This window comes from Tubulanus polymorphus, chromosome 2 (genome assembly GCF_964204645.1).
Source record: "Tubulanus polymorphus chromosome 2, tnTubPoly1.2, whole genome shotgun sequence".
In the NCBI taxonomy this organism is placed as follows: Eukaryota; Metazoa; Nemertea; class Palaeonemertea; order Tubulaniformes; family Tubulanidae; genus Tubulanus; species Tubulanus polymorphus.
This window is the reverse complement of record NC_134026.1, coordinates 19,870,470-19,885,359: the sequence shown is the minus strand read 5'-3', so window position 1 is coordinate 19,885,359 and position 14,890 is coordinate 19,870,470. Positions and strand designations below refer to the sequence as shown.

Below are 14,890 nucleotides of genomic sequence, written 5' to 3'. Positions count from 1 at the left end.
AATGCTTACCTCTGTTGTGGGAGGGGTTTCAATGTTTAGTACAAACATACTGTAGGCCTACAGGGATGTAAGAGAAAACCTTCTTTTGGTTTCATTCTAATAAATTTCATCGCATAAAATGCTTTGATGGAACTTTCAATTCAAATGCAGTTTCACAAGTTTCAGCAAAACGCTATCCGTTGTCTAGAATTTCCCTACAATGATGGGCGTCCATGAACAATGTGACATCGGTCAGTTGCGGATTGCAGGCTATAGCTATGATGGTTCATTCACATAGAAACGATTGTGACGCTAATGCTTTTAATGAATTCTACGCTGCGCTGATTACACCTACCAAGTCTTCAATTCGCCCTTTTTTCCCACAAACTAGCATTCGAACGCGGTTACCAACATTTCAATAGGGGGCTTTTGAAATACCTGCTTCTATTATATAGATAAAAATATGAATATGTTCACGAACAGCTATTCTGATTTTATAACTAATGTATACTCTAAGTTATTCGTCCCGTGGTACTTGGCGAATTCCGGTTTCATAGAATGTCGAGTGGGGATATTGAGTGCGAAAGTGAGTTTTCAGCGGGCCATGGGAAAAGGGAACTTTGAATTCGGGTGAAGGAGCAAGAATGTGAAAAAGAGCCCAGTTACGTATGTGTGTATATGTATGCGTACTGGCCCTATGCCCTTTATCTAATGAACTGATTTGATTTAAAAGGCGCCAGTAACAATGTAAATCGGTGTCATCTGGTGTTTGTCTGGTAAATACCACAAACGAGCGCACTATTACTAGCTGCGAGTCGTGGCGCACTCCTGTAATCCAGCGACTTGGAGGCTTGGTTTGGTGGACAGCTTGAAGCCGGGATAACATTACTGTCAGTCGTCGGTCTATGTCGTTCGACCGGGCGTCCGCGCTAAGCTCGGCGTCAATATGGCCAGCACGGGGAGCCTAGGCTGACCAGGTTGTCTAAGGAGGATCGAATCGGCCCAGGGTGGAAAGATCCCGCGTCGAGCAGTAGTGGGTTCGCGCCTGTGAATAGTCGCCGGTTGGCACCCCGGCCAATATAACTGGACCCTAACCTTTTGCTAAAATTAAGTACATGTATACGTTATAAATTGATGTTCTAATGCGAACGAATTCTCCAATTTTATGTGAAATTAGCGCCCCAACAATAAACGTGATGGTCTGCAATTCACTCGAGTGAACAGGAAAATGAATGTTTTTAGAGCTTGGCACCGAACATACTTATGTGAACTCAGGACACCTTCAAGTATCGGAAAGACACCTTCAAGTATCGAAAATTTGGCACAAAACTTTTGTGCCAAATTTTCGATTGTTGTCCGGTTGCTTTTACGACGATTGATGATAGCGACCTCAGCAGAGCCTTAGGCTGTACAATCACTACGACGTTCAGGCCCCTTGAGAAAAAAGGGTTTAAGAAAGTAAAATATGCACGATTCATATCTTACGTACATTCGATATCGACTGATTTCTATAAAGTGGCTTTTCATAGAAGTTTATTTCATCAACTTTATAACAATATTTACATCAACTTGATGGCATGAATAATGAAAAACATTAAGTGTGGAGTACAGTGAAATTGGAATCTATAACGGTTGGTACGGCCCCTCCACTGACACCACCCTGGGTCGTAAGCATTGTGGAAGTTAATCGGCTAGAAACCGGCGGTGTTATAATCTGTTCCGCATTTCATATTTTCTTTTGGACACATGAAGCAATCAGCTTTTTCCATACGCATTAACCGGGCTTTGAGCATGCGTCCATCGAAAAGCGAGCGAAAGCTTAAAAGCATCTGCCATTACTATCGTTAACATTATTATCATCATGTCTCTACAACAGACTTTATTATCGGATTATACATCATAATGCGTCGTCATTCTGAGGCTTGCTTGGATTAGATTTGCGTGGTGGTAAAGTAATTAGAATTTTCACTGAGCTTGGGAACTAGCTCGGCAAATAAATCCACAGTCGTCAACGATCAATTTAGATAAAATCCCTTTCCCGGCTTCCGACCGAAACAAGTGTGTCCCATTCTATATCGACTATACCTTATTTAAATTCCCGCATAATAACAAAAAAAACCTTGGTATGAAAAACAAAGCTGACAGACAGTGAGCAGAGAATTTGAGCAACAACATGCCGAAGACAGTGAGGCCATGGCTAATTACTTTACAAACACGACTGACGAATACAGTTCTACACAAAACAACAAGTTGCTATAGACGGCAACCAAAACTCAAAACGTCACAAAAGAACCCGCCGCTTTCAACACAGTCAAATATGGCTGTTCTTTATTGACGAGGTCGAGAAATCTGAGCACATAAATACCGCCTTCCAAATCGAATTCATCATCTTTAGCTGCAAGATTAAAATGACGAAACATAGAGCATTGGTTGAATGAAAATGCGACTGTAATATAGACAGCGTTTTTACTAACTGGCATAGAATTTTGATGCGTCGAAATCAGCAATAAGGTTTTTAGTTAAATCGTTTAAACCATTCTTGAAATGTTCAACCCTGTGCGCATCGGTTTCCTTGATTCTCGCAAGCAGTTTCTTCGAGAACGTCTACAATATTCAAGGAAATTTAGCACTATATTCGCTGCCGATTAGAAAATAGAGACCAAACATTTGAGTGGCTGATTCGGGACCAGATAATGGCAATCTTTCTGCCTCGGAAATGAACGACCTATTACCCCAGACATTCTCCCTGGACGGGCCGCCCCCGGGACAAATCCATCGGTCAAAGGACATAACGGTTCGCAGTGTGGTAGCTGCTCTGCCGAGTGCGACACGACCGAGATCTAAGTCGTCTGCGAATAATTTCGCGTTTCGGCTTCTGGGTTCGAAGTCTTTTCAGCGCCGCTCGACAGGGGCTCGTAACCCCGAAAGCACCGCCCGAAGACGGCCCGCAACGACGCCCACCGATAGCTCGAATCAGCCAAGTTGCAAACATTGAAATACATACGCTCCATTGTTGTTTGAAGTCTGTAACGGAAGCAACAGTGGTTATCTCTCTTAAAGTGCTACTACCAATAAAGTCTACTTCCCATTCTACATCAGCCTTCTCTTGTTCATCATTTTCTGCAGACCTATTACCACCAATCAGTGATTCGCTTACTGCAGTTTTCGACGATACCCACTGAAAAACACGAACAATCCTTGTAAATTTTCGTCGTGTCAATGGGGAACCGGCATACCACCGGTCGCGAGTGGCAGTAGTTCAGCCGGTTCTCCATTAAAGTGTTTAGATTTTGAACTTGGATGAATTTTGTTTTTTAGATTTCTAAACTCACCTTTCCATCTACTGTATAGTACAGGTCATCAACGAGCGTGTATTTATATGCATCGCTAAATACGTCTTCTCCTGAAAAAGGTGACTGCTAACCGTGAACAATTCCTTATATTTCACTGACTTAATCTGCTGATTGACCAGGCTCAGACCGCGTACTCTGGCTTTACCTCCAGGGACCAATTTGATTGGCTGTTATACCGAAATTAGTAGCTTGTATGTTCTTCCATATTATCGAATTAATGAATAAGTCATAAAAGCCAGAGAGACCCGCGTGGAGCTTAACTTACAGTTCTTCTATTTACAGTGGAACTTTTTGTTAGGTACACATGTCGGTTCCTATAGGAGAACTCACGCAGAAAATTATTGAAAATATACCAAAAGGAGCAATTTCACAACTCGCATATTTGGGATTAACATTTGGCCTCAAATCAAGTACATACCAAAACGGATGAAAAAAGATTACCAAATAGTGAATCTTTCGAAATCGATGCTCAAATCTTCAAGGCCGGCATCTTTAAGTAACAGGATTATCTTGTTGTTTTAATTCAATCCAAATATGCAAATTATCTTTACATATAATATATTCCACATTAAGAAAGAAGTAAAGTCTCCTTGAGTTTATGATTTCAGGGGCTGACCCAAATGCCAATTTTGAAGGACTTGTCACATGATGTCCAAAAAAGCAATATTAGGCGCACTCCCACTAAAATGCACCAATTATCTTTGTTGGCAAAATGAATATAGGGCACGTAAAAAAATATGCCAGACTTGTACAAGTCGTGATAAGCGTTTCGACCAGGCCTATATCTTAATAGCTATCTTCAGAAATACTCTTTCATCTTTCTTAGATTTTCTCAGATCGTCACAACACGAACAGAGAATTTCATCAATGGTTATGAAAATTACCTGTAAAATGATCTTGAAATACTTTCATTTTCAAGTCCGTTGGTGTCCTTTCGAATTGTATAGTTGTGTCTCGTCCAAATCACACAGGCTTTATACAAACGTATGTAATCTGTTCATACAGGTTTTATAGCCTTGGTCTTATTAAAAAGTGCACGGCCGTTGAGGCGGCGTCACCTATTTTGGATGAGGGGAGCGAAGAGAAACAATTTTCTATATTAGCAAATACCACTTTGACACTGTAGATACATTTCTGCTATAGTCTCGTAAGAATATAATCCCTAAGATTATAAGAAGTCGGACGGGAGAGCGGGTTTGTACGTAGTCACATAATTTCAATGGGAATCCATTATGGTTGATTGCGTCCCCCCAATGACGCTGCTCTGGGTCGTATAAAAGCATTGCAGAAATTAATCGGCTCAAAACCGGCTGTGTTATAATCCTTTTATCATTCATATTTTCAGTGCTAAAGTAAACGGGTGGTAATCATCGTTGTCTAGGTCGCAATATTGTTATGTCGTTCATTTCAGGGGTTGAGAGGGGCTGAATAATATGATATATGATATAATTCAACATATCATATATCATCGCCCAGTGTCACTCGGTAACTAATGGTAGATCAGCCAGGGAAGTGTGATGAGATCTCATCACACTTCCCTGGATCACCGCAATCGTATTTTCTTCGATCTATAGTAGTGAACATATATATTCCTTGCCCCATTTTGGCTTGATAATGTCCGATTTTGTCGATGCTTCAAAAGTCTCTGGTAGCATTTCTATTGAATCGTAATTTGACAATTTCTGCTGAATAATGGCACAGCCTCCACCATCTCCGCGTTCCTTCCATAATTACGTTCGAATGGTGTTAAGATTTCAGACTTTTCTAAATTCAAAAATATCTCCATCATTTTAAGAACAATTTTATTTTTTCTAAAATCATATCTCCAAAATACAACATACAAGTTTTATAAATACATACATGCACGCGTATCACAACAGGTAATTTCATAATCAATATTCGCAAAATTGTACATGTATTATAAAGTTCCGGTTCGACTGGGCGTATAAATTATCCATAAGCGGGCTCAATATAAAGTTTGTTATCCTGAATATAAATGTAAATAGATTATATAATGCTTGTACGGTACAGTATAATGAAATGAAATGAAATATAGATCAAGTTCATTACTGTCTCAGAGGTTAAATTGATTAACACTTGAATTTTCACCATAATTTACTTTTTTTGAAAGATACAATAATATGAGCGTTTACTCATCCCGATCTAATAAGATTAAGATAGAATTTCTGAGCTGAAATAAATTCTGAGCTCCGTCGTGTTTGGCATAAGAAGCTATCAAAACATTTTTTTACAGTTTTCTTGAATTTTTCGCATTTTTACGATATTTCACAGGTTTTATAAAAAAAAATGCATCAGATCTCTTCACATTTTATCAAATTGATAAAACAGTTCAACTAAACGGATCTTATGTTAGATCACAGGCTATCGCTCTAATGTTTTCGAATAAAATCAATTAATCCATATACAGGGTGTCCCAAAAATGCTTTGACTGACAAAACAATATGTGCATAAAGCACATAAAGCACAAAGATGAAGTTTGTCCAAACTTCTTCCAAAAGAAGGACAAATAAGGACCGCAACCGTGGAACCCTGCATGCGAGATTTTGTTTCTATAATGATTTTTTAACTGCGACAATAGCCGCGATCACACGGTGACGATCTGGCCCGGGCCAAATTGGCACGGATCAGGCTCGGGCCAACTTTGGCCCGTGCCTAATTAGAGAGCGCGTTCACACGTAAACCATTCACTCGATACTAAAAAATGCTCAAACAAAGCGAAGTGGATCATTTCCGGTGCCAGTTGCTATTCAAACGCAATCATTTGTCTGGTGCTAAAATTTTGCTTGGCCTTGTCCAACAATTTTTGTCGGGCCAAACAGGCTCGGGCCCATTTGGCACCCGTGTGAACAGTTTTCCGAGCTAAATTTGGTACGGGCCAAAAATGCTCGTGTGATCGCGGCTAATGTGGCTAGCCCGCATTTCTGTGAGGATGACCAAGGACACATAGTTACCATCAACCAAGTAAACAACCGAATGTGATACGAGAATCTATTTCTGTCAGCGTACTCAGGCCCGAAGGAGAAATAACATTATTCGTATCAGGATATGGCTCCACCTCGCATAACCGGAGAATCAATACATTTTCTCCGTGAACATTTTCCAGATCGAGTAATCTCTATGAGGATGTGGAGTGGCCCGGTTATCCACACGACATTGCGCCCACAGACTTCTTCCAGTGGGGTCATCTGAAAGAGAGAATCTATGGGAGCCCGAAGCCTCGAACACTTGACCAACTGAAGAACAATATCCGCAGGGAGATGCAGAACATATCGCCAAAAACATTTCCCAAAGTGATAGAGAACGTGGCTGTCCGTTGCTGTAATAGGACAACATGGAGCCTACACCGAACGAGCGGTGCTTGCTATAGCAGCCTTTTGGCCGTGGCTAGGCCCTCATAAGAAAGCCTTCTCAATTTTATTTTTGTTCTGGGCCCATGTCCACAGTTCCGAGTTAAGATTTGACTCTGGGTTAAAACATTGAAAATGAACTAACTTAAACTCAGAGTTAACTCTAACTTACGACTGTCGAACTGGGTCCTGTTTCTTTCTTATAACATGCTTTCTTATGAAAAATATTGAAATTGAATTGAAGTGAATTGAACACATGGTTTGAACAGGAACGGGTCAATCCCAGTGCAAGAGTGTGAACAGTTGAGAAATGATTATAAAAAAAATAACTCCCATGCCTTGACTTTAAATTCATGCACAAAATGTTTTGCCAGAAACAAATCATAACCAATTTTTTCCAGATGAAAAAATTCTCCTTGTATTCTCCTTGGAAAACGTTCACAAAAACGTTCGTCGAAATAGATATTACAAAGGTCTTGCAGCCCTGTGCTTTTTCAAAGTGACTACGCCACATGGGTCGAATAAACATATATACATGTATATACATGTGATTTACATGACAGACCCTCGAAATGGCCAGCAAACAAACTATGACGTCACGCGCAAGACCTATACCCATTTGAAAATGGGGCTCATCTCGTTAACACGCATCTATTGATTAATAATCATCTAAAAATCAAAACTCTCAAAATTCATTCTAAAAGCAGCTAAAATGTACAATTCGAGCGGAGGATCTGGTGCGACTCGTAACTTTTTCATGTAATTCCTATCGGGAGATCTTCGTAAATCGACTTCCACCACGTGAGCGACGATCATTTTCAATCCGAGCAACACGAATTCGTATCCGACATGCACATATCTATCTTTTCATTCCTTATGTCAAATTTAGGTCACGTATTTGTTTACATGACCTAGTTTGCTAATAAAAAACATAGCCAGCACTTTTTATCAGTACTAGAGCATTTAAACGACTGTAAGACATTAAGTTTGAGCAGCCAGATTCGACTGGTTGTCATCTAGTGAAAGTAAGTAGGTTAGTAAGTAACGTGTCACCTGGCAGGTGACTGCCAGGATCTATCGGATTTCATCGTCACTCCTAGTGACTATGCCACTGAAAGGGTTGGCATTTTAACACGATAAACGTTCCAAAGTTAGGTGTGTGCTTGCGCGAGCGCCCGAAGAACGAAGCCCCTCATCGGAGTAAAACAGAAAATGTATACAAGATGCATTCTGAGGTTGAGATTTTTTCCTGGAGCCCTCTTCTTATTGGTAAAGAGTATACAGTAGTTGTCGGCAACAGCCGAAGTATTCTTTGAAGTAGTCTTTGAACCGCAGCTGTCAAGATGATGGATCTATGTAATTACTTGACCACATGTACTCTTTTTAGTGTAGTTTACATTATAGGAAATAAATTTAGTTGTCTTATGATGCTGATACAGTAAACACGAACGAAAATCACGCGCCACCCCGACTGTAATTAATGACTCGTTAAAATGTTTACTGTTTACGCCTATAACCTTAATTTGCTGAAATTCTCAATTACGTATGATTATATATACCGCTACATGTATTTAAATGCTTATCAATTTCTTCAATATGCTTTCATAAATAACATTTCTATGAACTATGTTTATCAATGAATGTAGGAAATGTAGATTAATGTTTAAATGATGATTACATTAAACTAATATGATTTTAGAATTCATAATTATATCAAATATGTTACAAACACAACGCAATGCCTGTTAGAAATTCAAATTAGACGATCGCTTATCATTATACTCACTGTACTTAAATTTGCCTTCTTCGAATTCATGTATAACGTTTTAATTACTTTTAATTTTTTAATTTTCCTCGTATTTGCTAGATTTACTTACGTACTTTGTTTACTTTACTACCAGACTTGACATGCTAAACCACACCTTGGCCCCCCGGCAGTGTCGGCAACAGCCGAAGTATTCTTTGAAGTAGTCTTTGAACCGCAGCTGTCAAGATGATGGATCTATGTAATTACTTGACCACATGTACTCTTTTTAGTGTAGTTTACAGTATAGGAAATAAAGTTAGTTGTCTTATGATGCTGATACAGTAAAGACGTGTTCTCCCGGTTTACTCTCTTCTTCTCTTACGGACCTGGTCCTCATAAGTGGCAGTGCAGCCCACAAGTATATATGTATATTCTCTCGAGTCCGAATCGTCGGCGCATACTTCGCCGCGGGTATCGAAATGGATCCACAATGAAAGAACACGTTCAACACCGCTGTCTCCGAGTACAATATAGACTTTATTTTTGGATTATTATAGTAAAATCATCATTTTTGGTGATGGGAAGGACACGAAATTTATATCTGAACGAAAGAACCGGCATCTTTCAAAACAGTCAGATATGGCTCTTTTTCATTGACTGGGTCGCGATATCTGAGCAAATAGATACCACCTTCCAAATCGTATTCATCGTCCTCAGCTGTAAGATTGAAATGACAAAACATAGAGTATTGGTTAAATGAAATTGCGACAGAAATGTCGACGGTGTTTTTTACTGACTGGCATAGAAGCTTAATGCGTCATAATCATCAACAAGTTTCTCAGTAAAATCTGGTAAATGTTTCTTTAAAAATTCAGCTCTTTCCGCATCGGTTTCCTTGATTCTAGCAAGCAATTTCTTCGACCACGACTACAAAAAGAACATTTAACAATATATTCGTAATGCCGATTAGAAAATTCAAGCCAAACATTTGTGAGTGGCCGAAACGGGACCAGATGATAAATCATTTTACAATTGCTAGCCGCCATTTTGTTAGGCTATACAGTATTTTGTCCTGTATTATTATTTATTCTCTTTTTTAAAAACTATTTGTGATGCGTGTTTTGTCAAATTTCATTGGACCATAGATGGATTTTGGCTGGCTCTGACCGAGGTAAGAAACTTGATTCATGACTCGATAATTGTACCGCGGTTATTATTAGTGCGATGTGGATATTGAGTTTGACTTCTTGAGACAATTTTATGGAAGCCCTGAACGAAACGACATAACGAATTACGTTTTACGTTTTACGAATTACGTTTTACGAAATACGTTTTACGTTTTACGAATTACGTTTTACGAATTACGTTTTACGAATTACGTCTTACGAGTTATTTTGGGCAACGATTTACCACTACATTTCGGTTCAATTTCTCACAAGAGGTCAAGGTTGTGGTGCACTCTCCGTGTCGTGAATATTAAACTTTGGGTAGCAAGCAGAAGGCAGCACTGTGGTGAAATCGATTGTAATTTTTTGCCGAATACTTCAACTAATAACGATGATGGATGACAAACGCTTTTCTTTCAAATAAAAATATATATTTTCATAATTAAAAGCTAAGACTTGTTATGATCATTTGTTACAATTGAAGAATTGTATCTGCACCGATATGGAGTCCAATTTCTTTTTATCTCCATGAAGCCCGAATAATTTCCAGTTTTGTATCGTCTTAATCATCGTGCCCTTCCTTGCCAAACAGGACAGTGTTAGTGTTTGTAATTTATTATCTAATGAATCCGGGCGTATGCAGGCTGAATCTCTATACTTTTGATCATTTTGAAATTATCATGTCACTTTTTGACTTCCTTGGTCTCATTATTACTTGTAATAAAAATGCGTACGATAAACTCCCTCAATTTCACGGATATACATGTATATATTTCAAAATGCAAAATAAATTCAGTCAGATTCATTCTTCGTCATGATTCGACTTCATTGCAAAGCCCGTGTTTTTCCGAAAAACTTTTGAAGCAATAGCCAATAAGTCAATAGAAAACGTAAGTCGTTAAACGTAATTCGTAAAACGAAATTCGTAAAACATAATTCGTAAAACGTAATTCGTAGAACGTAAGTCGTAAAACGTAATTCGTAAAACGTAATTGTATAAGACCTTGACCTCGCGCGACATACGCAATGCAGGGAGCTTATATGGTAAATCGTTAACCTAACTCGTAATTTGTAAAACGTAACTCGTAATTCGTAAAACGTAAAATGTAATTTGTAAAACGTAACTCGTAATTCGTAATGTCGTTTCAGGGCTTCCATACAATTTTGACGGTTTTGTCAATATTCTTCAATCGTCAATTCGTCAAAACAGATTGACGAAGCGACGATTGACCAAAAGGGACGAATGGCTAATTTTGACGAATCTATCACACGGTAAAATGCATAACTTTATTAGAGCACATTTCGAGCGAAAAAGTTTACTAGGTCGTATCACCCCACGACCGGGGCAATAGATTATACATTTTGATCTGCCAGAACGCGGTAGATGATATACGTATCTTCAATAGCGGATCTTCGGGTCATATCGCATCGAGGACCGAGCCCACGACTCGCTATGACAAACGCGAGAAACGTGATACCGGACTCGATATACTGCGGCGGATTATTTCCTTTGAGTTTGACGGTTTTGTTGATCGTCAATTCGTCCATCGTCAAACTAACTTCGCAAACTAACTAATTTCACGGTTAATACAAACGAACTTTGACGGTTTTCAAACTAACTTCACACACTTAGATTTTGGCGGTTTTAGCAACATTTAAACCGTGCGAATCTCTAGTCTAATCTGGCAAAAATGTCAGGGTATTCAGATTTGAAATTCGTTAGTTTTTTATATGATTTTCGAAAAAATTCAAATATTTCAGTAACTTTGCGTATAAACCCCCTCTTTCATGTGAAATTTAAAATCCAAAAATATCTGGCCTCATAGTTTTCAGGGTATTTAACTGCAGTGCTGCGCTTTAATAAGAATCATCCGTTTTGTGCCCGGGAAAAGAACGATCCATGCGAATATGAAAATACATACCTTTAAATGTTGTTTGAAGTCATTTTTCGTAACAATAGTGGATGCCTCTTCTAGTTTGCAGGCGGCAATAACGCTTACTTCCGGTTTTTCATCACATTCTTCCTGTCCATCATCTTCTACTATATAGTACAGGTCGTCGACGAGCGTGTATTTAAAGGCATCGTTAAATACGTCTTTTCCTAAAAGTTGAATTGAGAAGTTGAATTCTATCCATGAACATCAACAGTAACCAGTTACGTCGGTGTGCTCTACAGAGGCAAATACGCAGGGTCTTCATTTGGGGAGATGAAGGGTTAACGGTCAGGGTTTATGTTGGCGTATCCTTCGGCGGGCGGAAACCTAAATACCCACCAAGAACATTTTACTCTGTAGGCCACAATTAGAAAAAAATGAAAAATGGAAAAAATAATACGGAAGTTTTTAAGGAAGTTCTTAAAATTTCAGGAGCGTGGGTTACTCATCCACCCCCCCCCCTAGATCCGCCCCTGCTCTAGAATATTTTGTTCATTCTTTTAATACTTCATACATGTATCATCGTTACAACATGGAGTGTTTCATCGATGGTCATAAATGTTACCTGTAAAATGATCTTGAAATAGTTTCATCTTCGATTCCTGGTGTATGTACGGCACTGATCTATTTGAGCTTGTATATCTCGCGGTTGTAGAGCATTACTGTTATGATAGGCAATTTTTGATCAATTCACTGGGAATTCATAAACAGGTATGTTTTGACTACTAGTTTTTCGAGGTCTATTTGCTTTCTTTCACTAGAAATTCACAAACGGCAAGTATTGGCTTAATGATTATCTACTGTTTATTTGCTTGTTACTGGTTCAGTTTATGTCTCGGATTGATAAGAAATTTTTGGATTTAGGTTTCAAGACAATTGTAAAAATCCTAAATCCTAAGGGATTAGTCAAGTGTCAACGTCTACATGTTTGGAAACCGAGACAGCTCCGGGCTTGTTTCCTCACCAGAACTAAGAACATTAATTCTTGGGGGCTTGGTGGGCGAATCAGGTCCCGAGGTTGGTCGTCGGCCCTCCCCAAATGTGGTGGCGTTGGTCACGAGAATAGTTCCATAGCGGGAATGTTATTATTCATTATTTTATAACCCTGGAGTATATTAAAGAGCTAAAACGAAATCATGGATGGATAGATTTATTGCTCACAAAATTTACAAAAGCCAGTTACAAGATACATTATTATACAAATTACAGACAATGAAAATTGACAATATATACAATTGGTGGACATATATATGCAACGAGTGCATTATCTGGCATTTATAACACTGCACTTAGGTAACAATTTATCTTAAAACATTTCTGTATATATAAAATGAGGTTTTTTAATTTCACGCCAGTTGCACAAAATAACTCTAAATAACTTTAAATTTATGCGATGTAGGATTGTTTATATAATATTGCTTGACATACTTCCTGCGCTGGTCATTGAAAAAAGGACAAATAAATATAAAGTGAAATTCATCACATACAACTCCCATATCGCACTTAGTACACAGCCTGTCTGCTCGGGGTATACGATTACATCTCCCTTTTCTATTGGGAGGGGATGGTTGGAACATAGGAATCTGCAAAATGATATCCTTAGATGATCAGGTAATTCAGCTAAATAGTTTTCAGAGCCCCATTAAAAATTCTATACGAGTCGGCAATATTAGAAATCTTACATTGGTTATCCCAGTTTTGAACGTATTGGTCCCTCAGTCGCAAAGAAAGGCTGTGTGCTGCGTAATCAGGATTAGGGGTGTCTGGTCGTGCCACAAATTCCCAAGACCATTTGTTTCTAATGGTTTGCGGACAAAGGATATCCAGGGGTTCAAATTGCCATTTTCATGCGATTTTAGTGGCATATGATACATGTCAGAAGACAGTTTGTTGCTGTTTAAAAGCTTGGCCCACAATTTTATCATTCGATATTTGACCGTTAATTCCAACGGATATCGGCCTAGTTCGCCATATACAAACATATTTGGGGTAGACCTTTTCAGTTCAAGAATGTATTAAAAAATTTCAATTGTATTTTCTCCAAAATTGATATGTTCTCCATCCCCCAAATCTCACATCCGAATGTATAAGTATCGATAGAACCATGCTGTCATAAAGTTTTAAAGCTATGTCAATTGCAAGCGAATGTTCTTGAACTTTGTTCAGTTTAAAGAATATAGCCCTGTTGGCATGCTCAAATACAGACTTCTTACACAGAGTGAATTTTCTATTGTAGTCGAAAATAATTCCTAGATATCTAAAGTGATCCACCGCTTCAATATGGTGACTGTTTATAGTTATGTCAGGCCGACGACGGCTCTTCCTTTTTTCAAAAATTATAACCTTCGTTTTGGCGTAATTGTTTTTCAGTTGCCACTTTTCGCAGTATTCAGCCATTTTGCTAGCCAAAAGCTGAATGTTTTCTAGGCTCTCCGATAATAAGACGGTATCATCAGCATAAAGAAGCGATAATAATTTAATCCATAAATTATCATCATCTGTTAAAAAGTTTATCCCTGAGCACCCTTCATTTGATAAATATTCCTCTGAGTCGTTTACAAATATTGAAAAAACCACAGGCGAGAGGTTTTCCCCCTGTCTTAATCCTGTAAAACTCTCTAAGTAATCAGAAATTTCTCCATTCACTCTAATGCAGGATTTTGCATTTTCACATAGATTATGGATCACTTTGAGAATTTTACCGGTGATTCCTAATTGGATGAGCTTTTGCCATAAGGCCTTTCGGTTTATTGTGTCAAAACATGTTTGAAAATCTATAAAAATACAATATAATTTCTTACCATTTGCAAAAAAACAATTAGTCTACAATGCTTTACAAGGTAAATATATGATCTAGTATTCCGTGATCCTTTCGGAAACCGGCCTGATTCCTTAAGAGGAGGTTGTTCACTTCTAGGTATTGCTTCAGACGCTGGTTGAGTATATTAGTAAAAAGTTTTCCGACGCAACTCAAAAGGGTTATTCCTCTGTAGTTTTCAGGGTCTTCGCGGTTACCTTTGCCCTTATATATAGGTATTATTATTCCGATCCCCCAATTTTCTGGAATCATTCCCGTATCCAATACATTATTAAAATGTCCCAACAAAATTGGTAGTATTTCATCCTGAGAATGCTTTAAAATCTCATTGGATATCTCGTCGACGCCAGGGGCTTTGTTGTTACTTAACAAATTAATGGCCTTTTTTATTTCTTCTACACTAAAATGGGCATTCAATGGGCTGTGATCCCCTAAATCGAAAAAGTCATCCAGTTCATATAAATGTTCTGGGGTTGCGTTTCGCGGGTTTCGATTTAAATTCTCATAGAATATAGATCGTCAAGG

At 38.5% G+C, this 14,890-nt stretch overlaps 1 protein-coding gene across 1 annotated transcript; it reads right to left on the bottom strand.

The window, feature by feature from the left end:
- Nucleotides 1–1,502: 1,502 nt before the first annotated feature.
- On the bottom strand, nucleotides 1,503–4,465 carry LOC141900242 (translationally-controlled tumor protein homolog). Its single transcript, XM_074787041.1, has 5 exons — nucleotides 4,217–4,465; nucleotides 3,312–3,382; nucleotides 2,984–3,157; nucleotides 2,454–2,583; nucleotides 1,503–2,374 (listed from the first exon to the last, which is right to left on the bottom strand). The coding sequence occupies exons 1-5, from the start codon at nucleotides 4,242–4,244 to the stop codon at nucleotides 2,253–2,255; spliced, it is 525 nt and encodes a 174-aa protein (XP_074643142.1). The 5' UTR covers nucleotides 4,245–4,465; the 3' UTR covers nucleotides 1,503–2,252.
- Between the last annotated feature and the right edge of the window lie 10,425 nt (nucleotides 4,466–14,890).

Excerpts from the sequence above, each read along its gene's own strand:
- LOC141900242 (XM_074787041.1), bottom strand. The coding sequence starts at position 4,244 with ATGAAAGTATTTCAAGATCATTTTACAG. Across the intron at positions 3,383-4,216 it reads ATTTCAAGATCATTTTACAG|GAGAAGACGTATTTAGCGAT; the intron begins GTAATTTTCATA and ends CACCTTTTTCAG. Across the intron at positions 2,584-2,983 it reads ACTTCAAACAACAATGGAGC|ACGTTCTCGAAGAAACTGCT; the intron begins GTATGTATTTCA and ends TGAATATTGTAG.